Source organism: Micromys minutus, assembly GCF_963924665.1.
Source record: "Micromys minutus genome assembly, chromosome: 23".
In the NCBI taxonomy this organism is placed as follows: domain Eukaryota; kingdom Metazoa; phylum Chordata; class Mammalia; order Rodentia; family Muridae; genus Micromys; species Micromys minutus.
In genome coordinates this window covers 1,625,538-1,653,281 of record NC_137958.1, presented here as the reverse complement: position 1 = coordinate 1,653,281, position 27,744 = coordinate 1,625,538, and the positions used below count along the sequence as shown (strand labels likewise).

Genomic DNA, 27,744 nt, shown 5'->3' with positions numbered 1-27,744 from the left:
CTCCCAACTGAGGAGGCAGCAGGATCTGTGATTGACAGGGCTCACACCTATGGCAGAACTACCCACTGGTATAATATACATCTGAAACTCTTGCAGCCAACACGGATTTTGCCTCTGCTAACTTTCTACAATGAGATTAGATGACAATGGCAAAATAGAAACAAAAAATACTATCATTTATTTAGAAAGTTCTAAAATTTTAATAAATTCTCATAAAAAAATATATATATGCTGTGTGTGTGTGTAACTGCATGTGTGTGAGCATGTGTGTATATATGTGTGCATGTGTGTGTGTCTGCCTGTGTGTATCAGGTATTATATATGGAAGTGCTCATTTTCCTCCTTGCTTCTTGGGTCTTTATTATAGTACTCCTGCAAATGGTTGGAAAGGAAACTATGTTCATAAGGAAGCAACCAATGAGAAGAACAGGCTACAAATAGTTCAAACCATATTTTTGTCTGATCCTTCTTAGTTTTACCTAATATTGCTGGTAAGCTACTTGGGTTTGGTATCTTCTGAAATTTCACAAACTTTCATAAAGTAGGTGACATTTGAGTCAAGTTCGAATTCTTGAAAAAGACAAATTACATGATGTCTAAAATTTTCTTTAAGTTTAAACTTTTAAAAGTCTTTGCAATGTTTGATCAATAAAGACATAGTACTACCTGAAGATCCAGCTATTCCACTTCTGGGCATATACCCCAGAGACACTCCAGTATACAATAAAGATACATGCACCACAATGTTCATAGCAGCTCTATTTATAATAGCCAGAAGCTGGAAAGAATCCAGATGTCCTTCAGTAGATGAATGGATACAAAAATTGTGGTACATTTACACAATGGAATAATACTCAGCCACCAGAAACAATGAATTAACCAAATTCTTAAGAAAATGGCTGCATCTAGAGAATATCATCCTGAGTGAGATAACCCAGTCACAAAACAACAGACATAATATGCAGTCACTGACAGTGAGATGCTAACCCCAGAGGCTGGGACTGCCCCAGAAACAACTCACAGACTGTGTGAAGTTCAAGAAAAAAAGAAAACAAAACAAAAAAACCAACAACAACAACAAAAAAGTCATGCTCAATCCTTACACACCAAGAAAACGTTGACTAATTCCGAGTTACATCCTGTTTTACATGTACTTTTTGCTCATTGTAACTAGTAAGGCCTTAATGCAGAGTATCAAACCTTAAAAAAAAGAAAAAAAAGAAAAAGCCAAGCACTGACACAATTGTATTTGTATACATTTATGCAAAAATGTTTAAAATTTTTTTCTTTTATCTTTGTTTTTTAAAATAAAGTTTTAAAAAAAGGAAAAAAAGAAATACAACTACATGAGCTCAATTATATTTTATACATTATTTAATTTAGTAAGATACTCATATTATCCAATCAAATGCATAATATAGTTATTGTAATTAAATCTGATCAGATAAATAAAAATTTTTGTATTAAAAAAAGATATATACAATAAATATCTTTCATGCCCTAATATATATATATATATATATATATATATATATATATATATATATATATATATATATATGTATCATTAACTAAGAAAAAATTTTAAAACAGCAAAAGAATACTATCAAATATTCATAGAGAAGTAGAAAATATATATAGGGAAATGAAATAGAAATTAGCAATAAAATGTTTCCCTTAGTTTGAGAACCAATCCTAGTATTTTATTAACTCACAAAATCCCCAAAGGGGGGGAATCTTTCTCTTCTTTTAGAGTAGTTTCTACCGGGAGGCTTCTTGGTTAGGTCCAGTTAATTGCCTGTCAGATCACCTTAACAATAGCAATAAGTCAGTGGGCATTTGTATAGGAAAGCACTTCTAATTCCCTTCGTCCTGAAAATATTTATTATAATAGATTATTATATCATTATAACTAAAAGCATTTCAGACCTCCATATATTATGTTTTTATTTTTGTATTATATTCTGTCAAGGTTTATATTCATTACTGAGTTGGTTAATCTCTAAAGACATTGGATAGATATTTTTCTTTCTTCTTTTTCTTTCTTTGAGTCAGAAACTTTATTTTTGTGAAAATAAGTGTTTTGAGTCTAAAAGTATCAATGTATTACAAATGTGTTTAATGAAGAAAATAAATTCACAAGAAATAAATGAAAAAAAGTATGCATAACACATATCATAAAGTAAAAATATAATTGTTGTTATCTTCTGAAGATATTGTTACACAAATAAAATTGTAGAATATAAAAATTATCTGAGCCAGTTGGAGTGTTACATATCTTTAATACTCATAGGAAGATCTCTGTGAGTTCAAGTTCAGCCTAATCTTCATAGGGAGTTCGAGTCCAGCCAAAACAAAATAGTGAGACTCTGTCTCAAAAAATTTTCTTAAAGTAGAAATGTCACTACAATATCTCAAATTAATATTAGATGTCTTATCTTTTCATAATCACCAATTCTATGTGTGTATTTTGTTTTAGTTTTGATTTTTGAAATAAAATTACTTTGATCTGACTGTAAATGATGCAAGATACCTAGGGGCAGAAAGGTGTTACAGAAGGGCAGGTTGTGTCTTTGTCCATTTGATGCAATCTTATTGTGTAGAGGACAACACCCCAACACCCAACAGAAACATGACTCTTTGTCCCAATAGCTTTTCACACAGGTTTATATATTTAACTTTCAATCCACAAACCCTCTACACAATAAGATTATATCTAATAGACAATGATTGTATCTAATAAACTGTCCTTTCATATAAGATAAAAGACCTATAAAATCTTTAAAATGTTCATAGCTACCCAACACCAATTAAGTCCACCTGGATCCAGCTCATCCTTCCTGAGATCCATCTTGGTTTTCTTTCTGTTCCCTTCTCTATCCCTTCTCCTCCAACCCTCTCTCTCCACCTTCCCTTCCCCTGCCCAATCACGGGCTCTCACCTTTATTTTACTATTAAAATGGGAAGGTTCTGAGGAAGTCACCTGAGTATGCGACTAGGCAGCACTCCTTGGGGAAGTAAAATTAACATCAAAATCCAAATGGCTGCAGGACAATCTGCAACAGGAAAGTATAATTTGGATTATATAAATACATAGATAAACCACTCAGGAAAAATGTGACTTACTAGGGTTGTTTGTATAAACAACTTAGGGATATAAACTAAAGACCAATAGCATCTGCTCCCTAGCACATGGGCACTAGATACCAGCTGAGGACTCGGTTGTCTTTGGGAAGGAAGATTTTATCTGGATGCGGGAACAGGCAGAGAAAGGGAATAGGTTGTTTTGAGACTCTTTGGATGCATTCAGTGGGTCCACGAGGTATAAAAGAGGGTGTCAGGATGATGTGCCAGACAAAAGTGTGACTGTGACCGGAGGTCTGGCTTAATACAAACGTGTTTAAAGCCCAGGTGGTCCTGGGCACCGAGACTGAAGGCTAGAGGGTCCACACTGTCTGCTACCCAAAAGGAATGGGAATTGCCGGCCATGAGCTCATTGACAAAGCACTGCCATGCTCTTCAAAGAGCAACACAAGCAGTGAGCCCCATCTTGTCTGCTTGCAGGAAGTCGACACTGTGTCTGCTTCCAGTAGGAAAGAGTCTGATGTAAAAGAACAGACTCCTTGGAGTGAGAAAGAGAGAAGAGAACTGTAGACATCTGCAGCTATGTTTCTACATTGGGGTCATGGGTGGTACCCGTTGAACCACACCACAAGCAGGACTTAATTTTACATTTACATATCAAAAACCAATAAATACTCCTGATGCAGATATGAATGAGTCTGACCCAAAAAATAGCACAATGATTTATGTTGAATCAATAATTATTAATATAAAACCTATAACAAATAATAAAAACATTTCAGCAAGGGAAGGGAGCCAATTGCACCAAATCCTTCCCCCAAATTCTAGAGATTCAAATCAACTGAGTACAAAAAAAAATACAGGAATCATGCAAAATTTCCAGCAACACATAGAAGTGTGCTTTTCTTGGAAACAAACAAATTAAAATTACTTTGGAAAACTCTAATCATATTAATGTTTGTTTATTTTCAAATGTTAAAACTTTGATAATCTATTGTCTTACATAAAAATGAAAATCTAAGGAATGTTATTACATTTCCTGACAGCAGATAATATCTGATTTAAGTCAGGAGTTTTTGGGATGGTGTGCACATATCAATCTCCTTTCATACTAATAACTTTATCTTTAAAAATATATTGTCTCCCTTATGGATGAGAAAACCAAGATACAAAGAGGCACAAAGACAGAAAGCAGATTTAATTCCTGATTGAACATCGTGACTCCACATCTGTAAGAACCAGGCTGGTTCATGTCATGATTCCACCTCTGTAATAACCAGGCTGTTTCATCTAGAACTTGGACTTCCAGAGAACAGACCAGATTCTGAGAATCTTGTGAAACCTGACAGAGCTCTAAAAGAGAGGGTCAAGAGACAGGGAAGGACATCAATGGAAGATCAGGACATGGTCTTAGGTTGAAATACAGTTTGGTGCAGACTCAGATGTAGAAGATTCAGGGTAGCTTGACAAAGGAGAGTGAGCCAGGATCTGGAATAGAGAGAGCTTCCCTACACTGGGGATGCTGGTTTACCCCTCTCCAGGCTGAAGTTCTACTTAAATAAGAAAGCCACTAGTTAAAAAGTGGCTGCTGGACTAAGGGGTATCAGGCTAATTGACAGGAGAACCTATGTCCTGGAAGGCTGGTGTGTGTCGTTAAGAGAGAATGAGAAGCAGCATCTGAGGCAGGACAGATAGCCCAGTGGGTCACAACACATCCTGTACAATACGTACTGTATGAGGGCCAGAGTTCAAATCCCGAGCCCCTGACTTGTAAAAAGCTGGGCATGGTTTCACTGAGCAGCTGCATCAACATAGGACATCTCGCTGGCCAGCCAGTGAGACCTCATCTCAAGGCAACGAGGCAAGCAGCCATATAGAAGACACTCAGTGTCTTCCTCTAGCCTCCATACCTGTACACTCATGTGCATACACACACTCAAGCACACACACACATGCACCATGCATGTTATACACACAAATACTCATGCACATATACACACAAATATACATATTCATATACATACACATAGTCATACACATATACACACATGCACACATACACATTCATGCACATACATATACACACACTCACATCCATACAATATATACTTATGCATGTACACATAGTCATGCACACACATACTCATGCACATACACACATGTACATACACACACACACTCATGCACATTCACATGCATATACACACACTCACAAACATATACATAGTCATGCACATCACACATGTACATACATACACATACAGTAACATGCATATACATATAAACTCATGCATATACACATATGCACATAAACACACATGCACACACAGACTCATTCACATACATACACACATTCAAATACATACACACACTTACTCATGTATATATATATATATATATATATACACACACTCATAGACATATAAACACACACACATACACACAATACACACACATGCTTGAATGAGCATATAGCACAAACAGAAATGCTAGCACCTTTCCATGGCCCAGAACCTCTACACATTGCTGTCCAGTCTCCTTCAGTTCCACCTTCGTAGAGTGTTGGCTTGTAAATACTTTGTAAGTCTCCTGTATAAGCATATTAATGGTTTTGTTGAATTTGAGAGACCTAGCACCACAAAAAACCACCCAGGGTTTTCAGTCAAGGATTGACAAAATGTCAGTATCTGTTTCAACAAAATGTACATTGTCACAAAATGCTGAAGCCTTAAGTTCTCAGGGATAAGCACCATCACCACTGGACAGCATCACAATCAGCCCTCACTACTAACATTCAGGCTTCCCTGTAAGAAGATGAGGAATGGAAGGAGAGTCAGAAGGGGAAGGAAACAAACAGAATGGAGCAAGTCAGGATGAAGGTCTGAACCAGTGATTAGCCCTGCCGGCCTAATCGGGTCAGAGGACTCCCTCAGACAGAATAAGGTATTTTCGTCAGAGGCTCATTAGAATGTAGAGTGCTTAATTTCCTCCTTAGCTGTAAGTGACTACAAAGGGACAAATGACTCAGGTCCCAGTAAAATACAGTGCTCCCTCACTTTTATTTTTAAATTTCTGAAGTTTTGAATATTTAATGTTTTTTGAAATATTTATTATTTGTTGTATAAGGTAAAATTATCATAGGGTGCTTAAAGAACTGATCAAACTTTAATAACCAAGCTAGATGGGTTTGGAAATTCTGGCTCAGCTCTTTGAGCAAAATTATAGAAAAGAAAGATTGCTTTGGAAAATATGAGAATTAGTTATTAGCGACGATTGCAGCTTATCTGTTTAAAGTGTGTCCTTTGAGGCTTAATTGTGAAAAACTGGCTTCCAGAGCAGCTAGAATGCTGATTAATTAATTCACCTATCTGTTGCTCTGAGTTAAAATGACTATAATGACATAAATAAGCAATATTAACAGTGGAATTCGGGGTAAACATTTCTAGGCAACATCAAAGTCCAAATTGCTCACCATATGGCACTTCGAGCGGATGCCCTGTGACATCGCACCACCCGATGGGATGGATGTCCTGGCTGTCAGCATCCATCCAGTACTCATACTTATGGTCCCAGCCATCAAAATGAATCTGTTAAAAGAGGGGTATTGAGGAATTACTGCTTTACAATTACTATATCACTGTGGCTTCATTAACATATTTGAAAACAAATATCTGGAGCTGAAACAGAAATAGTATGTATCATACCTTGCAGCTGAAAAAAAATCTTAAATATGCATCATTGGGCTTTCTAACAAAGCCAAGAAAGGCTCCTGGAACACATCATCAGATAAATCAGAAAGGCAGGAAAATGAAATTTTATCAGATGTTGACTAAAACTGGGGTAAGGTTGATGTGTTTTCTCAGCCATGAAGACTCTAGAGTACTAAACAGGATACTTCTTATTCCCAGGGGCCATCCTGTAGACACCACAAACATCATGTCATGATCACAGAAACACCATTCACCAAGATGACTTTGTTATGAGACCATATCTGATGGAAAGGGCATGAATTCAAGCACAGAGTAGCCATCCTTCCTAAATCCTCACAAATAAGCAAATTCAGAAATAATGGAGGCACGCAGAGAAGCCAAGCCCAGGGAGCCAGCTCAGTAGTACAGTGCTTGCCTAGCGTGTACAGGTCCTATGAGGTACTCAGTCCCAGAACACACACAGAAGGATATTACTGGACAGGCAATAAGTGCACTGGAACTCATGTGATAGAGCACTAGAAGAGTCTAGAAACCCACTTGGTATACAAACTTAAGATCATTTTGCATTTTGTTAAGCACCAAGACATCTGTGTACACATGTACACATGCATATATACACAGACATACACACAAATACACACATACATTCACATATATATGCTTCCACATATCTCAATTATGCATCTAAGAAATTAAAATTCTAACAACCTATGAAATTCAAATTAAATACTAATTTCTTGAATATACAAAACTCTATTTTAAGATATGCTGCCAGGCTGAAAAGTGAATTTTATGTAACGTAAACAACAAACAATTCTGCTATTCTTCTATATATTTTTGGTTAGTATTGCCAATCAAATAGAGAACAGATGTGGTGACCAACGCTTATCACTCCACCTATTGCACAGCTAAGGTAGGAGAAGCAGGAGTCCATGGCCAGACTAGGCTTCACAGTGAGTGCAAGGTCAGCCTGAGCAATTTAGTGAGACTCCGCTTTAAAATAAAAACTAGGGAGAGAGAGAGAGAGAGAGAGAGAGAGAGAGAGAGAGAGAGAGAGAGAGAGAGAGAGAGAGAAGTTATAGCTCAGTGTCCAATGATGTATGGTGGAGCCAGTCCCTGGCATGTGTAAAGTCTTAGATCCTTGGTACAGAAAAAAAAAGAAACAATACATTGACTAGAGGTCTAGAATTACAAACAGCAAGAGAAACATAAAATGGGTCATATGTGTGTATGATATGTATATACACATTGAGCCCAATATTTTCCTCAAGACTTATTTCTAAGCAAGTGCTTTTCCAAGTGTGGTTCTCAGATCAGTGGCATTGGTAACACATGGGCATGTGTTAGACATGCAGATTCCCAGGTACCCTCAACTCAATGAACCAGAAACTCTGATGTGTAGGATGTTGGTATGTGCAAGGTGTTCCTTCCAGGTGCATTGAGCTGATGCTGTGGCTTACAAACCAATGATTGAGGAATGTTTCGAAGACATATTCCTGTCCACGTACATGTGTGTGCATGTGTCCATCTGTGTATAGTCAAGATTTTGCAGATAGGCAAACATGTTTACAAGCATGTTAACATAGGCATCATGAATCAACATCTGCTGTTTTCTCAGTTTGCTTTATGAGATATGACTCTTACTGATCTTGGGCTCACTTCTTCTACTAGACCAGTTGTCCAACAAACACAGGGATCCTCCTGGCTTCACCTACCCATGACCAGTACTGAGGACACACACTTCTGGTCTTGGCTTTTCTTGAGGGTGTTGAGGATTGAATTCAGGTCCTCATGATTTTGTAGCAATCAGTTTATCACCTAGTAATCTCCCTAGCTTAGAAGACTGCGTTTCTTCCAGACCTCACTTTCTGGCCATTACAGAGTGCTTTTTCATGTAAAAACTATAGAGCTAGACAAAGTACACAGAATGACTAGGTTTTGGTGTGGTGCAGTTACTATATGGTTATTTTTGGTTTCTGGGACAGGTCTTGGAATACACAGGATGACCTTAAACTCTCGACCTTGAGGACCACATCTACATCTTAGCCTCCCAATTTCCATAACCATACAAAAAAAAGGAATCCTCAAGTCACGGAAGGTGTTCCAGATGAGCCCTTAATGTCTTCGTGTAGAAGTTTCCCTACTTGTAATCCAGGTCAGAGTGAAACTAAGCACAGCAGTGGTCCTGTGCTGAGAACTGGCCCGCAGTTCAGAGTTGGGAAAAAGCAGTGGGGTGTTGAAGGACACAATGGGGGAAAGGAAACATCCATGAAAGAGAAAGTTTTTATGGGATGCTGACAAGACCTTGGCTGATCGTGAGTCTACATATTTGTAGTTTGAGAAGTGAAGACACCATGAAAAGCCTGTGGAAAAGAAAACAAGGAGAGATCACATGTTGCTCTGGGTGCACAAACCAGTGGGACCGTCTTTAATCACATCTTCAGAACTGGCCTAATCTCTCGGAAAGAGGAGTCAAGAGTGCTATTCCAGACCAACCCTTTAAACATGCCAAGAGTCAACGTGGAAAAGAATTACAAATAGCTAGCTGCCTGATAATGCCTTCATTTTACAGAATAACCTCAGTGTCTACCCAATCACTGCTGGAGTGCAGTATACAGCGTAAGTATTAGATATATATGTATGCAGAATCTGAACATGAACAATGACCAGTCTTTAAAGAAGCATCTGGTAGACACAAACTGAGATGACCTAGGTCTTGTAATGAACAGACATGAACTTTAAAGTTCGTATCAATTTTTTTTCCAGAAAAATAGTCTTAAACACACAGATGGAGAGTCTCAGCCTAGAAAGTGTAAAGATGAAACAAGAGAAAGTTCGAAAACTTAATGCAAAATCTTTGAGGCCAAATCATTGCAAAATGAACAACATCTGAGAAAAGGCAGGAAGGAAGACAGATATCTGTGATACAGAAAGTCCGACCTGAGGAACAGATAGTGCTGGGCTTGCCTGGTGAACACTGCCCTGGGGACTTGCCAGCTACGATCAAGTCTAAGCTGCCAAAGGAAAGGACTGAAAGGTAGGGAAAATAGTCACAGCAGAGTCAACCCAGAGGGTGTGGGTAAAACCCTCTCTACTCTGGCTCAAAACCATGCCTGCCAACTCGGAAATTCACATTCTACAACAAGACCCTTCAACGATGGAAATAAGGAAATGACGATTAAAAGCAGAAAAGTGACAAGCTATAGAGTGTTGGTGCCAGAAATCTGAAACACCGCATTTTAGGCTGGAGGGAAATGCTGACAAATGATGACTCTTCGGAGAAGTGATGGAGAGAAAGGGTGTGGAGGACAGGCAAGGTGTGATCCTCACAGCGATCATGCCCCGTCAGCACACAGCAGAAAACAGGAGAGTCAGCTTTCATATGCTCTGTTCAACATCTCCCTGTGCTCATTAGGTGACCTCAATAACCATTTCCCAAGACAGACCAACTCACTTGTGAGGGAACCTTTCCTAACCCATCAATGTGATACTCCCCTCTGAGGGCACTCACCAACCTGGAGATATACAGTAAAAATTTTGACCCCATAACATTTTTCCAAAAGATGTTTTTATAATTTTAGATCTCCATCTCTCTGGAGAGAAAATCCAATTATAAAAATTCTAACCAGATGGTCAAGTTATTAGAGGCAATTGGCACTGATAGATATTTACAGAATCTCTCTGAAAAGCAAATGGGAGTCATGAAAGCCAAATCATTTCTACTATCACAGTTTTGCATATGTATGGTTTTCCCCAAATCTGAGATTCTGTAAAGCAAATACACATTCTCCTTGCTTCCACTTCTATGGACTTGAGACCAGAGGTCTGATCAATAACCAAGCATTGCCTTATATTACTATTGTCAAACAGTAACAATTCCATTGGTACTAACTTGGCATCTGGGAGTTATCAATAGCTAATGCTTTGCATAGTTGGGGGTTAAATCACTATGTTAAAAATCAGTAGAGATTACCTTCTTATTATAAATATAAAGTTATGTACTATCGGAGAAGACACTGTCTTTCTACCTGTCCTAATGATCTCCTGCTCAAAGCCCACCCTGGAGCTTCCCCCTGAGTCCAGTAAGTTTACCTCTCTCTTCAGTCATATTTCCTGCCTAAGTGCTGTGGTTCATGTAGTGTAAGGGCTCAACCCCAATGTCTGAACAACACATAACCTAATAACTGTGGTAGATGGGAGATAAAATATTTAGAAAAATGTTAAAGTCCAGTTGTAATAATTTTATTATAAATAATTACTATATTTTCAGCTGCCAAATGCCAACTTTTAAATATTAATATCCAGTTGAACAGGCTTTGAACATATATTAAAATCTATTGAATGTTCATATAAATTATCAAGACATAGTGATTCTAGCTTACTTAAATAGACTCTTTACAGTATCTGGCCCAGCTTCTGTTTAATGCATAGTTTAGATGATTCAAAATTCACTAAGTTGACCCTGGACCCTTAGATTTTTACTACAGGACAAAGAACTGAATTTTTGTATGTTATCCTGGGATCTATTACTTAGAGCTACTGGTGCTAAGGCTACAGTTTACCATGCTGCCTTTGAGGGGGCTCTGAGCTTTATTAAAGAATGCCAATCAGGCTTTCTGAACAATGGCAGGATGGGTATCTGTTCCATTGCAGGCAGAATGCTGGATTGCACCTTTACAGAACACCGCTGGAATCCAAGGGCAACAGTACTGGGCAAGGTACAGTATGCTTTATTTTTGTATGACATATACAACATGAATTATATGTAGTGTAAAACCCATAATATATTGTTTTCACAAGTGATTTACAGAGCTTCTGAGAAGGTAAAATTTGGGCAGATTGGATCACATAGCCAGAAAGTTATATATTTTACTGAAAGGGAGATGTAAGAAAATGAACTGTGAGGCTCTGTGAATCTGCAAGCAGACACAGACACACAGACACACAGACACACAGACACACAGACACACACACACACACACACACACACACACACACACACACTTTCACGGTGAAGATAGATAATACTAAATAATGCAGAGATGCATTCCAGAACAATAAATGCCTTTTCATGTTAAATAAAACTATGCAATGGACCACAGCATCTTTACCTAGGAATGGATGGAGAAGAAAGACCACGAAGGAACAAAAAAAAAATGTACTTTAAAAGTATTTTATACTCATATGTCACTAGCTACAATTTACATCCAAAGCTACCAAGAAAAAAACAATGGATCTGGCATTACCATCCTACTTTGACTTTGAAACCCATTCTTTTGCCCACACAAAGTGCACAGTACACTCTGTGTACACTCTGGGTGAGCAATCTCAATCTTTCCCTGATCAGTTTCTCCAAATTCACCCATAATTTTCAAAATCTATATACGTCTATCTCCCATCTATCCCATGCCAAATATTGTGATAAGTATTACAGAAAACATGTGTTTGTGTTTGCATGTGTGCATGCATGTGTATGTGTGCATGCATGTGTGTATGCATGCATGTATGTGTGTGTGCATGCATGTGAGTATGTGTGTGCATGTGTGTGTGTATACATGGGTGGGTGGTCTGGTGCTTTCCTCCCTATTGTTCTTCACCTTCTTCTATCAGATGGTTGCTCACCAATGAGCTCATTGATGGGCTAGCGGGCGAGCCAGTGAGCCCCAGGGACCCCTCTGTGCTTCTTAGAGCTAGGACTGCAGTTGGGTGTCATGCACTGCTGGGGCTCATACCTCAGTCATCACTGAGTCATCATTGCGGCTAAATCACAGGGAAACCTCTAGGTCTGAATTGAAAATCAATGGTTTGTACAACAGCCACTCTCAGCCTCTTTGGGTGTTTGATCCTGTTTCTTAAGCTGGTAGTTTTCATTCTTCAACAAAGCTCTGAGCACAGTATAAACTAGGATGGAAATGGAAGTCCTCCAGTGTTTGTTGAGTATGGTTTTGAGATTTTTTTTCCTGGTGCTTCTGTAATTTAGGAGCACGGCAACAGAGCAGCTCTTTGATGTGTTTGCCTTGAAACCCACAGTTTTATCTAAAGCAATCAGGAATAATTTTTTAAAGTCAGATGCCAACTCTCTTTTACAAGATGGGAGCTGGAGAGAAATCCGCTGAAGGGTTGATACAGGGGCCATTCACCGCCATATGATCCCATCGAGACAAATCACATCTGCAGAAGTTTCCATTCCTCCAGCGCTATGGTTACAGTTGTAACAGATACAACCCATTCTCCCCGTAAGCGATGCTCTCTTCATAAGACTCCCACCAGGAATAAAAGTGCACAGATTTGTAACCAAATTCCAAGGGCTTTAATTCTTGTTTCTCTTAATCTTTAAATATTTCATCTCTAGGTATGCCAACAGCCACATTTGGTGCCCCATGGCTCCATAACTATGGGTAGTATACTAGGAATAAAAACAAAAGACTCAAAGGTTCTGTGAGGATAAAGTAACCTCAAAATGAGTTTATGATAAAAGCTACCATAAATATGTTCATTACCTCTGCCAAACAATGTATCAAGTTTGAGGGCCTGAGGCAGTAAATAGAGTGATGCGGGCAAACATAGCACATGCACTGTTAGCTTGGAGAGCATTCTTTCACAATTATTCAGCAGGCTGCCACCACCACTACCACCACCACCACCACCACCACCATCACCATCAATGTACCACCACCACCATCACTACCACAATATCCACCACCACCATTACTATATCCACCATCACTACCACCATATCCACCACCACTACCACTACCATCACCATCAATGCACCACGACCACCATCACTACCACCATATTCACCACCACCACCACTATATCCACCATCACTACCACCATATTCACCACCACCACCACTATATCCACCATCACTACCACCATATCCACCACCACTACCACCACCATCACCATCAATGCATCACAACCACCATCACTACCACCATATTCACCACCACCACTACCACCACCACCTTAACTACCAGCACAACCATCACCATCAATGCACCACCACCCTCAACACCACTATTATGTTCTCTTACAGACACTAGCTAGCCCTTGTGGGGGAAACTGTTTCTGTCTACATTCCCTGTTTGTCTTGAAATTCTAGATTTCCACTATAGATCTATCTGGATACTTATGAACTCAAGAAAGACACAGGCAATATGTGTAAAATATTATTTCTGTGAACACAAAGCATGTGAAGTATGGTGATGAGGTTTAGAGAGACAACAGTTGCTGGTCGTGGTAGAACATATGGGGAAGACTGAAGCAGGGGGACTGTGGCAAGTTCAAGGCCAGCCTGGACCACAAACTAAACAAGCAAAGGGAACAAGCACCAATAGCAAATGGAGATCATTAATGACAAAGGGATCATTATTACCATCAGACAATCCTGTGGAGCACAACCAGAAACCTTGTGGCAAAGTTAAGAAATGATAGTGCTGGATAATGTAAGTATGAGATCATTACAAATAAATATTCGATAAGCAGTAAGCTAAAGGCACTGGAGCAATCTCATGCAGATCTCACATGATGAGCAAAACTGCACTGCAGTTAGCTGCAGATTTCAACTTATCCCAGTAAGAACCAACTGCACAGTGTAAGGAATGTGGAACGGTTACACACTGTGACCAATGGAAACACCCTGAATCATACAATCAGGCACCATCCACATGCACAATCTACATGGGCAATCAGCACATGCAACCAGGTCCAAGAGCAGCCAGAGTAAGCTATGTATCATGAGAATGGTTTCTAAGATGTCTGAAGTAAGAAACATAGCAATGAGTATCTTCCATAGTCATCTTTCTAATTCTAATAGCTTACATAAGGAACACACACCCCCCACACACACACTAGCATGCATGCACACACACCTTGATGACCTTACAAAATGAATTTGAGTCTTACATGTTACCAAGAGTAAAACATGAAGACTGAATTTTTCCTAGGGTGCCATGCAAAGAGCTGGGGACAGCTTTGTTGGGATTGGTGTCTGCTGTGGATTTGGCTCTGAGTTGAGCCTCTTGAAAGCCATAGTCTATAAGGACACTGAGATATTTGTGTCTGTGCTGATGACAAAGATTCTTCTGAACTGTATATCTGCCAAAAGCCAGTCTGTCTCCCAGTGTTGGATTCATAGTGCAAAGAAAATACAAAAGATGGGGGTCATTTTTCAGTGGAATTTTTATTTTTTAGAATTGCTGTAAGTAAACTCAATATTTCTGCATTTAGTAATGATTTGAAATCTTAGACTTTTATGGTTATAAAAATAAATCATAATATAGGAAATAGAAATGAATTTACAAACTTGCATTTATGCTACAAGTTATATTTTCTTGAAATAATTTTAATAAATGAAATATTTTGTTGTTTTCAATAAGTATGCTATTGGATATAAATTTTTCTGTTTAAAAATAAAAAGGGACTATTTTATTATTCAACGTAATATACTATTGGTATAGTAACAAATATTTGTTTTCTGAAATTCCTTATTCTAATAAATTTTGTACAAGTATATAAGAAGCTTATGATTAATAACATTCTCCCATAAATAATAAATCTATTTGTTTAACACTTTAAATAATAATAAATACCATAAAAGCTTGCAAGCTCAACAAATGTGGTTCCTCTACAGAGGGGTGTGGGAAGATGAGTGTTAGGACAATAGCCTCCGAAAACCTGGTTAATTGTTTGCAGACAAATAAAGAAAGACCTAAGATAAGGGTTTGTGTGTTGTTTCTAGTCAAGGACTACACTGTGAGAAATGGGGTTCAGGTTTGCTCAGTGCAGTTGGTGTTGCTGCTAAAGTGTGAGCATTCAAATTCTGTTCAGTGTTTGTGTTCACATAGACCAAGCCCTCTGAATCAGGCAGCTTTTCCATTGTCTGCAGGAGCCTTTCTGACTTCATCTGTCACCCAGGATTCAGAGCAACCAGAACAATGGATCCTAAAATATACCAGATTTCTGTGGGAAACAAGTGATGTTCAAGCCAGAAAACAATGTTCAAACAAGAGACATAATGGAATGTTTATAAATTAAGACTTTTACATAGCTTCCTGTATTTTTCATAATGAAATATCAGAAATATAGCTCATTTTGATGAAATTGTACTTGGCTAACAAGGCTCCTGATATAGAAATTAGGCCCAGGTAATCATTCACATCCTGGGCTTCAGACCAAGATGGCAAACATGGAAATGAAAGCATTGGAAAAAAACTAACTACCTAGGGATAATTTTCTTATCTAATCTAGACCGTAAAAAAAATCCTACCTAAGATTTTCCCCAAAATTTCTGTAAATATTTCCATTTATTTCACAGTTAATATTTTTTCTCCTTTTTTTTCCTTTTAGTTTTATTCCTTGGAATCTCAGGGCACAAATCTCTAATTAGAAGTTGTTGTGTTTCACAAGGTTTATATACAACCCACTAAAATCCACCTTCGGATGCCAGAGGTGGTATTGGTAATTAGCTGTATGATATTTCTAATTATATAAATAGGTATTATACATATGAGTGCTTCCTGGTACAATTAATATTAAAAACATAATAGAAAGCTGATATAAATACTCAATAGTACATTCTTAAGAGTGAAGAGCTTGTAAGTTACACCCACAGGGCGATAGCACCTCATCCCAGAAGAAAGGCTCTTATCAGAAAGACAAACAGGAAGACATATTGTCAAAGATTTGAAAGGAGATGTGGTTGTCTAAGTATTGCTTGGGAGGAAAATCTGGTACAGCCATTTATGAAAACAATATGTCAGTTTCATGAAAAAGTAAAGAAGAAATAGAATTGCCATGTGATTCTATGTTTCTATTTCTAGATACATGAAAGGAGATAAAATCAACACATTGGTGAAACACCTGCATTTCCACTTTGATTATAGCATCATTTATAATAGTAAAAATTCTAAATGTCTAAGTGTCCATCAACCAGTGTGGTGCATAGACATGGCAAAATCTTGTCACTGATGACAACACAGAAAGAACTGAAGATCATGATGTTAAATGAAATATGCCAGGCACAGACAAGTGCTGAGGACAGCTGGTCAGTGGGAACTAAGTTACAGCTAGTAACAACTCTGGGGTCACCAGGGAGGTGTGGTGACAGAGACCACATGTGTCCACACCTAGATAAAAGGATTTCCAATGTTCTCAATGGGAAGGGATGATAATTAGTTATCTAGACATGCTTGCCTTGATTTAAATGGTATACAGTACATACCTATAAGCACAGATACATACAGCTTACATGTATGTATATCAGTTAAACATATTTAAACATTTTTAAGAGGTCATTATGCACTGTTCTAGCTCTGTAGCCCACATCTTGGAAAGTTCTGCTTTTGGGTGATTTGAATAATTGTGCTCCATAGGCTCACGCACTGGAACCCTTGGGCCTTGTTTGGTAGTGCGCTTGGGATGATATAGAACCTTCACGTGGTGGAGCCTTGCTGAGGGAAATTGTCAGGACAAGCAAATTAGATGTACCAGAATGACAGAATGTCTTAGAAGCTGTAAGTTCTAAAGAAACTGGGGTCCAAGCAGGCTGAATGACCTTCCTAGCTGGGAAGAAGGTGCTATCCTTTTCTTCTTGAGTGGAGGTGGCCTACTGCAGTAACTCTGAGCTTTTGTTGAGTTTGATGTTGGACAAGAAACTAACCCAGACACAAATGGAGCTGGGAATCTGATGGCCATGGGCCTACAGGACACAGGTATTTGTTTGTTTGTTTGAGCACCAGGTCAGGAGATACAAGACTCAGGTTGCATCTGTACGTGAGCTCCTGACATATCTTAGTCATCAGATCTTAAGGCAAAGCTTGTGAACGTCAGAGGGAAGCCTGGGTCTCAATATAAACCGTACCAGACACTAAGATTAAAGCACCAAATGACCTGGCCTGCTCAGTTCTCACCAGCCTCTCCTCTTCAGCCTCTGAATTAGCTTCTTTATTCTGCTGTGGCAACTCATGCGCTTGATGGCTTTATACAGCAAACACCGATAATCTTGAAGTTATGGGCCAGAGTTCTGAAGGAAGTACAGCAGGTCCACAACCTTCCTGTACTCCAGAGAAAGCTGCTTGCTTCTTTCCTTCCCTGAATCCTTGGCTTCAGGCGCTTCTTCCTTCTTTCGCTGTTTCATCCTCATACAACCTTCTCCTCTTCTGTCTCTTCTGTGCACTTTTTTCTTAGGATATTTTCACCAAGTTTAGGATCCCTCTTGCAATCTATAATGATCACATCTCAAGGTCCTTATTTCAATTGCATTTGCAACTGAACTCACTATTGAATCACGATTGGCAGGACCTTAAGGAGGATCATCATCCTTTTATAGCCCCCTGGCCCCTTTGGTGTTAAATTTTATCTACTTATGTCTCTATGGTTCTTTCCTATGCAATATGTATCACATTCCCATGATACTAAGAAACAGGACATGATATGCCCTGAAGATATAGACATAGAGGAAAACCCACTGGGCTACGTACTGAAAAGCCCCAAAGAAGGGCATCAAATTTTAGAAATGTATTACAGATAGAAAATAGAACTAAATATATGAAAAGATACAGACAATTCAGCATAGAGTCTAGTGACTATTAAATCATTAAAGGGGCACATGAGAACTGGAATCTCCAACTCTGAAACTAAAACTTAACCGAGGGAGCTTAACGGTAGCTGGCATTAGCAGAAGGAGCCAGTGATACACAGGATACTTAGTGGAATTAAAGCACAAGCAAAAATAGGAATGGGTAACATAGACCAGACCATGAGACATGTGGATATTCTCTAACCACATGACCTGTGTAACAAGCATCCTACAAAGAGGAGACAGAAAAATGAGCAGCATTGGTGTTTGATGAGCATTGTTAATAGTTTCTCTAAATTTAAGATGAATATTAACACATATGAAGGAACCTACGTCAATCCCAGATATAGATGGAGGGTCCAAGAAAGCTCCATGTGAGACCATAAAGACAACTAAAGGAAAAGCAAGGCTCAGATGCATCTGCTGCATTTATGCCAAATTAAACAAAACAAAATCAAAGGACCTTCAGATAGGTAGAAAAAGAAACTGTGGAACCAAAGAAGGCTAAGGGAGTGTATGCTAATAAATTCAGGAGCAGTGTGTCTCCTCTGCAGTGCAGCAGACATCTGAAGAATGCTACCTGTGGAGACAGCCAGGCAGAGGTTGCAGTTCCAGGGGAGATTTGAGAAAGGTGCCTGAGTTAAAGGAAATGCTCTCTATTCTGACTTTTTAGTTGCTAAAATTTTATCAAATAATACACAAGATTCATGGGATCTATTCCTCTAAATCATTCTTTAAGTAATAGATAAAATGAATGGGTTTACATACATATTTATACTTCAGTTTGATCTGTTTGCTTGTTGAATAAACACATGCTAAGAATGTAGTGATAAAGGTCTAGACCTTTACTTTCTTCACTAACATTAAGGGCACGTTCTCCATAACTCTGAGAGTAAATATGTATCAGTGAGAAAAATGGGAAGAGAATTCACTTGCAATTTAAGATTAAATTACAGTAGTAAATCATCAGACACTGCAAAATAAATGAACTTTCAGCATAAGCCAATACAGCTTATAAAACAGGGTAGAGTTGGAGAAGTAAGAATGAGAGTAAAGCTATTGAACTTTAAAGTAAGTGGCTGTAACACCATTAAATGCCTTGGGAAGACTGAGATTTTTCTATGAGGGGATGAGATCTATCAGCAAGGGAAACAAAGAGCAAGATGATGATGTTCTGGAACAACAAGAAGTGGGGTTATCTGAAGCCCAGGGAACAGATGAGGGACCAGAAAGAGCTAAAGGTAGAAAGAAAACACAACTCCATGCCTATGGGTCAATCCTAGTGGATGCCGACTTTGCTCCTGTGAGAAACTAGAAGAAAAGAGGGACTGCATGGAGATGTGGCTGACCTAACTCTTGCTTTGTGGATCCTACAGCTTATGGAGCTGAACGACCAGGAAGGAGGTGCCTGTCAGGACATCCAAGAGGCAAGTGTGGCCTTGATGGGAGAAGAATGTGCACAGGCTGTGGGAAAGGCCCCACACGCGTCAAAGCCTCAGCCAGTGCTTTGCTGATGAGTTAGAGAGAACACAAGGAGTCCGTGATGACTGTGTGCTCCTGACTGAGCCATGCAGGGAACGGAACATCCATCATCTGAGTTGGGTTGGGCAGTGGGAATGACGGTCTAAAGAGGCACTATTTTCAGATCGTGGACTGCTTTAGTTTGGGATATGTGTTAGGCCACATAGGGTAAGGTTAAAGATACCAACTGAACCAAAGCATGCAGGTCACCAATATGTAGATGCCATTTACATTTGTGTCATCTAAAGTCACCAAGGGGATGGACATCATTAAGAAAAGAGAGACAGTGTAAAGGCCTGAAGCAAAACTGGAAGATGAATCATTAAAACGAGTAAACGGTCTCTGAGAAGAAACTGCTAACAATCAGAACGTCAGAATGCAGTGTCTTCACCATAGCAAGGAAACAAAAACATGAGCAGAAACATTAATTATTCCTTAAGAGATTTTCTTTTAAAAACAAGTGGAAAAATAGAGTCAGGAAAATGATGCTTTAATGACGTCAGAAGTAACCTCTCTTTTTTGTTTGCTAGTGGAAATTATTTGGGAAGGAAAAATAACAGAAAAGAAGTGAATTGAGAGAGAAGGATGAACTGGCAGAAGAAATTGGAATCAAATGGAAAGATGGTGCTCTTTATGGCGATGCGAAGAGCTTGTGCATGGAGTATGTAACATGTGGTCCTCTGGAGACAGGCAGGAACGTATATGCACTGTTGAAGCAAAAGAGAGTTGCACCAATTGGTTCATTCTTCTGGGTGGGAGAGAATGTGGTTCACAAAGACAGTCTGGGAAAAGTAAAGGATGTAAATTATGAGCTAGGAGAATGGAAATGCATGGAAGCACATAGTCCCTGCTGAGTTCCCACATCAGGTAGCAGGGGACCCATCTAGACTCTATTTCTGGTCATTCTTCAGTCCAGAAGAGGAACACAGTAGAAGCGTTAGTATTATCAGGGTAGTGATCCAAGAGGAAACACAATGCAAGGGTGAAAACTGAGGTTTTGCCTTTGTTTGCTTCTATCATCCAATATATTCATAATGGGAAATGAAAACAAACAAACAAAAGCCCAAAGAACGTTATCAGTGCTCTTTTCTACAAACACCATACAAGTCAAATTCCAGTACCTTTTCCTACAGTTAACAGGAAGGCTTCTGTCAAACTGTAACATTTATCACTGTAGTCAAGTTTCCTCACAAGCACAAATCTAAATAACAAAATTCCATCAAGATAACACAAATACACACAGAGAAAGGGAAGAGGGGGGAGATAGAAAGAAAGAAAGAAAGAAAGAAAGATAGATAGATAGATAGATAGATAGATAAATAGATAGATATAAAGAAAGAAGGGAAGAAAGAAAGATAGGGACAAACAGACAGACAGTTGGGGAAAGGGAATACTATAAACAAAATTATGTTTACATGACAACAAGATTCACATAACCCAAGAAACAGCAACAACAAAAACAAAGAGACAATGCTTCATTATGACAACTATACCAGAACACTCTAGGCTGAAAATAAAGATTATGACAGCTGAACTTCTATCCCAAGACCTATTTTTAAAATATTTCAAAGAACAACTACAAGCCTCAAACAGATAATGAATTGATATGAGGCATGGAATAATTTATAAAAATCAATTCAAGCTATGAGCTAAAAGATTACCAAAATGGAATATGGATCCATATGTTAGGAGAAAAAATATTATTCACATGGAAGAAAACTCAGCAAAGAAACAGAGACACTGAAAAAGAACCATTTAAAAATTCTGGAAATGAAAAACGGAACTATTCAAACAAATAACATGATAGATGATATCATCAATAAGCAAGACCAAGACCCATCTCCTAAGCCATAAACGAGGACAAGATGTTTAAGACAAGAACAAGGATCAAGGAGCACAGCCAAATTTCGAGGAAGCCTTGGACACTCATAGAGATAAAACTAGGAATTTGTGGTAGATAAAAAGTTGATTTCAGCTGAGAGTTCTTCTAATCTAGAGAAACAAATAGATACACTAAAACAGCAAACATTTAGAAACAAATAGATATGACCAGTTTTCTTAAAGAAAAAGTAGAAAACACTCGCTACAATGTAACATAATCAAAATGTCAATAATGCAAAGAAACAATCGTAAAAGCTTTAATTGAAATGAAGTTCACTATAGGCAGAAACATTAATAAAATGCAAGACCTGTTGTGAATAACCTTAAAATCTTGGAAAGTATGGAATGCTATGTCCCATATCTAGAAAATAAATATCAAAAGATATTATATATATATATATACATATGTATATGTACATATATATATATATATATACGTAGCAAAGTTTTCTATTAAAACAGACAGAAATGAGAATGTTTCAAGAAAAACCCTAGAAAAATTTACAACAACAAATCTAGAACTGTTGACAATTCTTAAAAGAATATATATAGAGAGGAGGAGGAAGGGAAATTTCCTACATTAGCGTGCAGGAGAAGGGGCTAGAGAGATAGTTCAGTGCTTAAGAGTACCTGCTGGTCTTTCAGCAGATTCAACTTTAATTCCCAGCACCCCTGTCTGGAAGCTCACAACCACCTATAATTTCAATCCAGCAGATTTCATGCCTCTAGCCTCTATGGGTATCTCACACATCACAAATACACACACACACACATTTCACAAGGTTTTCCATATACATATATATATACATATATGTACACATACATATATATTTGCATGTAAATATTTACATGCAGGAAAAAATATTACCGAAGAAAGCAACAAATAAATAGTGAAAGTGAAGTAATCAATCATGTCAAGCAAACAAACTAATAAAAATCCACTACTAAGTGAGGAATCAAGAACAAAAAGCTAGTAAGTCCACTACATACAAATCGTCTTGCTAAGCAAAGATATGAAAATAATTCCGCAAAATATTCCCAAACCAGATGGTTAGAGAATACCTTAAAATGTATACGTCATGACCAAGCTGGTTTCATCTCAGGAATACCAGGTTGATTCAATATCTATAAATCAATAAACATCGTATGCTATGTATTACTATATTTAAAGAAGCAAATCACACAAATATCTTGATGATGGAGAAGGCATAGACAAAAATCCTACATTTTTAAATGATAACATGCTTAGAAAAACTTAAGTGGATGGGCACCACACACAATAAAGGCTACATAAGACAAAGCTATGTGGAACATCGAAGTAGATGACGAAAGCCTGAGGCCATTGTCTCTCCAATCTAGATGGTGACAAGACTCCTTCCACTGGTCCTCACTTGAGTGTTAGGACTCACCAGGAGCATAACACAGGGACCTAAACGTGATAACATTTGAAAGGAAGTTCTACCATCTTTATTTGTGGGTGTCATGATTCTATACTTAAAAGACTCAACAGTGTCTACCAAAGACAGCACAGGTCTGATAAATACTTAAAGCATTAGGATAAAAATCAAATATGAAAATCAGAAACTTTCACATATACCAACAGTGAACTTGCTAAGAAACATTTTAGAAAAAATAATCCCATTCACAAGAGACTCAAAAAACAAAATCTCACAATAGATCTAACCAAGGATGCCTAAGAGTTATACAAAAAAAAAAAAAAAAAACTAAGATACTATAAAAAAATTAAAAGTGACAGAATTCTAGAGCGATCTCCCATACTCCTGGACTGGCAGAATCAAAGTGTGAAAATGGCTATCTTGCCAAAAGAAACAAGCCATGCCATCCCCATGACCTTCACAAAGTGAGGGGGTGGGGGAGGAAGTAAATTCTGATGAAAACACAAAGGTGGCAGAAAGTACGTATTTGGAGGCCTAACGTATGGTACCTCAAGCTAGAGTAAAATGCCACGGGGATAAACACAACAAGGCATTGGTACAAAAACAGTCAGGTGTACCAATGAAATGTGAACCCAGAGATAAACCCACATAGATATACGTAGTCTTACAAAAACATACAGTAGAAAAAATCTTTTGCCAAATGGAGCAGAAGATCCGTGTATCTCACCCTGAACATAATTCAGCAAACTAGATTTCGAATCTGGGTTTAAAATTGCAAACATTAATATTGCCAAGGAGAAACATTTTAGGACATAAGTACCAGTAACATATTTCTAAACAGAATCCCAAGAATTGATGTGAAATTCAAAAGTCTCTGCACAAAAAAACAAAACAAAAACAAAAACAAATACAAAAAACTGTCAACAAAGCAAACAGAGCGCTTACAGAACAGGAAAAACATCCTCACCAGCTATGCCTCAAAGTATAAATATCTAGAAAGTATGAAGAACTTTAAAAATTAAAGACCAGAAAAACAAACTGACAATCACAAATGGGTCAAATTATTTGAGCAGCTATGAAAGGAAGAAATACACATGGCCAATAAATATTTGCAAAAGTATCCAACATAGTCACCCTTCAGTAAAATGTAAATTAAAACTATTTTAAAATTCTATCTCATCCCATTGAGAATGAACACCATTAACAAAACAAAACAAAAGAAAGCGATGCTGGGAAGGATGATGGGAAAAGAATTCCTTCCATGCTTTGGCAAAAATGCGAACTAACACAGTCTTTATAGGATCAGAGCAGAGGAGTCGACTGTCAAAACAGCACAACAACAACAAACTTTAAAAAATCATATAACAGAACCATGCCAGTTTTGGATCTATAGCCAAGGACTCTGTGTCTTACCCACAGGAATCCATGTATAAAAATCACTGCTTTTTACACAAGAAAATGGAATTAGCGTGGATGTCAGTCAACAGAAGACTAGATAATAAAAACCTGGTACGTACACGTAATGGGATTTTATTTAATGATAAAGCAAAAGAAGATGATTATTCTTGTAGAAATGCAAGTGGAACTAGGAAACAACATGCTTGAGTATGATAACCCAGCATACAGGAAATTCATCTAGAGACAGAGATAGACACTATCTCAGAGTAAAAGGGTGGGAAAAAAACTTCCAAGCAAACAGCTCCAAGAAGCAAGCTGGAGTGGCTATTCTAATATCAAATAAAGTAAATTTCCAACCAAAAGTTATCAAAAAAGATAAAGAAGGACACTTTTTACTCATTACTGGGGAAATCTGTCAGGAGGAACTCTCAATCCTTAACATATATGCTCCAAATAAAAAATCACCCACTTTCATAAAAGAAACTCTACTAAAGCTCAAAAAATACATTTCACCCCACACAATAATAGTGGGAGACTTTAATACCCCACTCTCACCAATGGACAGATCAGGGAAACAGAAACTGAACAAGGACACTGCAAAACTAGCAGAGACTTTGAACCAACTAGAATTAATAGATATATACAGAACATACTATCTTAAGTAAAAGAATACACCTTCTTCTCACCACCCCATGGCACCTTCTTGAAAATTGACCACATAATTGGACACAGAACGAGCCTTCATTGATATAAGAAGATTGAAATACTCCCATGCATCCTCTCAGATCACCATGGTCTACGGCTGGTCTTTAACAACAACAAAGACAACAAAATGCCCACATACACATGGAAACTAAACAACACTCTGTTAAAGAATAGCAGGGTCAAAGAAGAAATAAAGAAAGAAATTAAGGACTTTCTAGAATTCAATGAAAACGATAACACAACATACCCAAACCTATGGGATGCAATGAAAGCAGTATTGAGAGGAAAACTCATAGCCCTAAGTGCTTCCAAAAAGAAACTGGAGAGAGCTCACATAAGCAACCTGACAGCACAGCTAAAAGCCCTAGAACAAAAGGAAGCAGATATACCCAAAAAGAGTAGATGGCAAGAAATAATCAAAATTAGGGCAGAAATAGACCAAATAGAAACAAAAAGAACCATTGAAAAAATCAACAAAACAAAGAGTTGGTTCTTTGAGAAAATCAACAAGATTGATAAACCCCTAGCCAGACTAACTAAAGGGCAAAGAGAGAGTATCCAAATTAACAAAATCAGAAAGGAAAGTGGTGACATAACAACTGAAACTAAGAAAATTCAAGAAATCATCAGATCCTACTACAAAAACTTATAATCCACAAAATTGGAAAATCTGGAGGAAATGGACGAATTCCTAGACAGATACAAGGTCCCAAAGTTTAACCAGGACCAAGTAAACCATCTAAATGACCCTATGACACCTAAAGAAATAGAAGAAGTCATCAAAAGCCTCCCAACCAAAAAAAGCCCAGGTCCAGACAGGTTCAGTGCAGAATTTTATCAGACATTTATTGGGGATATAACACCAATATTCGCCAAACTATTCCAAAAGATAGAATCAGATGGAATATTACCCAACTCATTTTTTGAGGCTACAATAACCCTCGTACCTAAACCACACAAAGACCCTACAAGGAAAGAGAACTTCAGACCAATCTCACTTATGAACATTGATGCAAAAAATACTCAACAAAATCCTTGCAAACCGAATCCAAGAACACATCAAAACCATCATTCATCATGACCAAGTAGGCTTCATCCCTGGGATGCAGGGATGGTTTAACATAAAAAAATCCATCAATGTAATCCACCATATAAACAAACTTAAAGACCAAAATCACATGGTCATCTCACTAGACGCTGAGAAAGCATTCGACAAAATCCAACACCCCTTCATGTTAAAAGTCCTGGAAAGAACAGGAATCCAAGGCCCATATTTAAACATAATAAAAGCAATATACAGCAAACCAACAGCCAACATCAAACTTAATGGCGAGAAACTTGAAGCAATCCCACTAAAATCAGGGACTCGACAAGGCTGCCCACTCTCTCCCTACCTATTCAACATAGTACTGGAAGTCCTGGCTGGAGCAATTACACAGCAAAAGGAGATCAAGGGGATACAAATCGGAAAGGAAGAGATAAAAACATCACTCTTTGCCGATGACATGCTAGTGTACTTGAGTGACCCCAAAAATTCCACCAGAGAACTCCTACAGCTGATAAACAAGTTCAGCAAAGTGACCGGATACAAAATTAACTCAAACAAATCAGTAGCCTTCCTATACTCAAAGGACAAACGTGTGGAGAAAGAAATTAGGGAAAAGGTACCCTTCACAATCGTTACAAAAACTATGAAATACCTCAGTGTGACTCTAACTAAGGAAGTGAAGGACCTGTATGACAAGAACTTCAAACCTCTAAAGAAAGAAATTGAGGAGGATCTCAGAAAATGGAAAGATCTCCCATGCTCATGGATTGCAAAGATCAACATCTTAAAAATGGCCATCCTACCAAAAGCAATCTACAGATTCAATGCAATCCCCATCAAAATTCCAACCCAGTTCTTCATGGAATTGGAAAGATCAATGTGCAATTTCATATGGAATAACAAAAGATCTAGAATAGCGAAATCCATCCTCAACAACAAAAAAACATCTGCGGGAATTACTATCCCTGACCTCAAGCTATATTACAAGTCAATTGTGCTGAAAACTGCATGGTACTGGTACAGAAATAGGCAAGTGGATCAATGGAATAGAATAGAAGATTCAGAAATGAGCCCTCATGTATATGGTCATCTGATTTTTGACAAAGGAGCAGTAAACATTCAATGGAAAAAGGACAGCCTATTCAACAAATGGTGCTGGTCCAACTGGCACTCAACATGCAAAAGAATGAAAATAGACCCATTCTTATCTCCTTGTACAAAGCTCAAGTGTAAGTGGATTAAAGATCTCCACATTAAACCAGATACACTGAAACTATTAGATGAGAAAGTAGGGAAAACCTTAGAACACATAGGCACAGGAGAAAATTTCCTGAACAAAACACCAATGGCTCAAGCTCTAAGGTCAAAGATTAACAAATGGGACTTAATGAGATTGCAAAGTTTCTGTAAGGCTAA

At 38.0% G+C, this 27,744-nt stretch overlaps 1 protein-coding gene across 1 annotated transcript in view; it reads right to left on the bottom strand.

The window, feature by feature from the left end:
* The window catches only part of L3MBTL4 (L3MBTL histone methyl-lysine binding protein 4), a gene marked incomplete at both ends in the record, with an annotated part of 378,564 nt that overhangs the window by 176,042 nt on the left and 174,778 nt on the right, over window positions 1-27,744 (bottom strand). Inside the window, 1 exon segment of the mRNA XM_080936343.1 lies at window positions 6,557-6,671. Within this exon segment, the coding sequence (XP_080792469.1) occupies window positions 6,557-6,671 (115 nt within the window).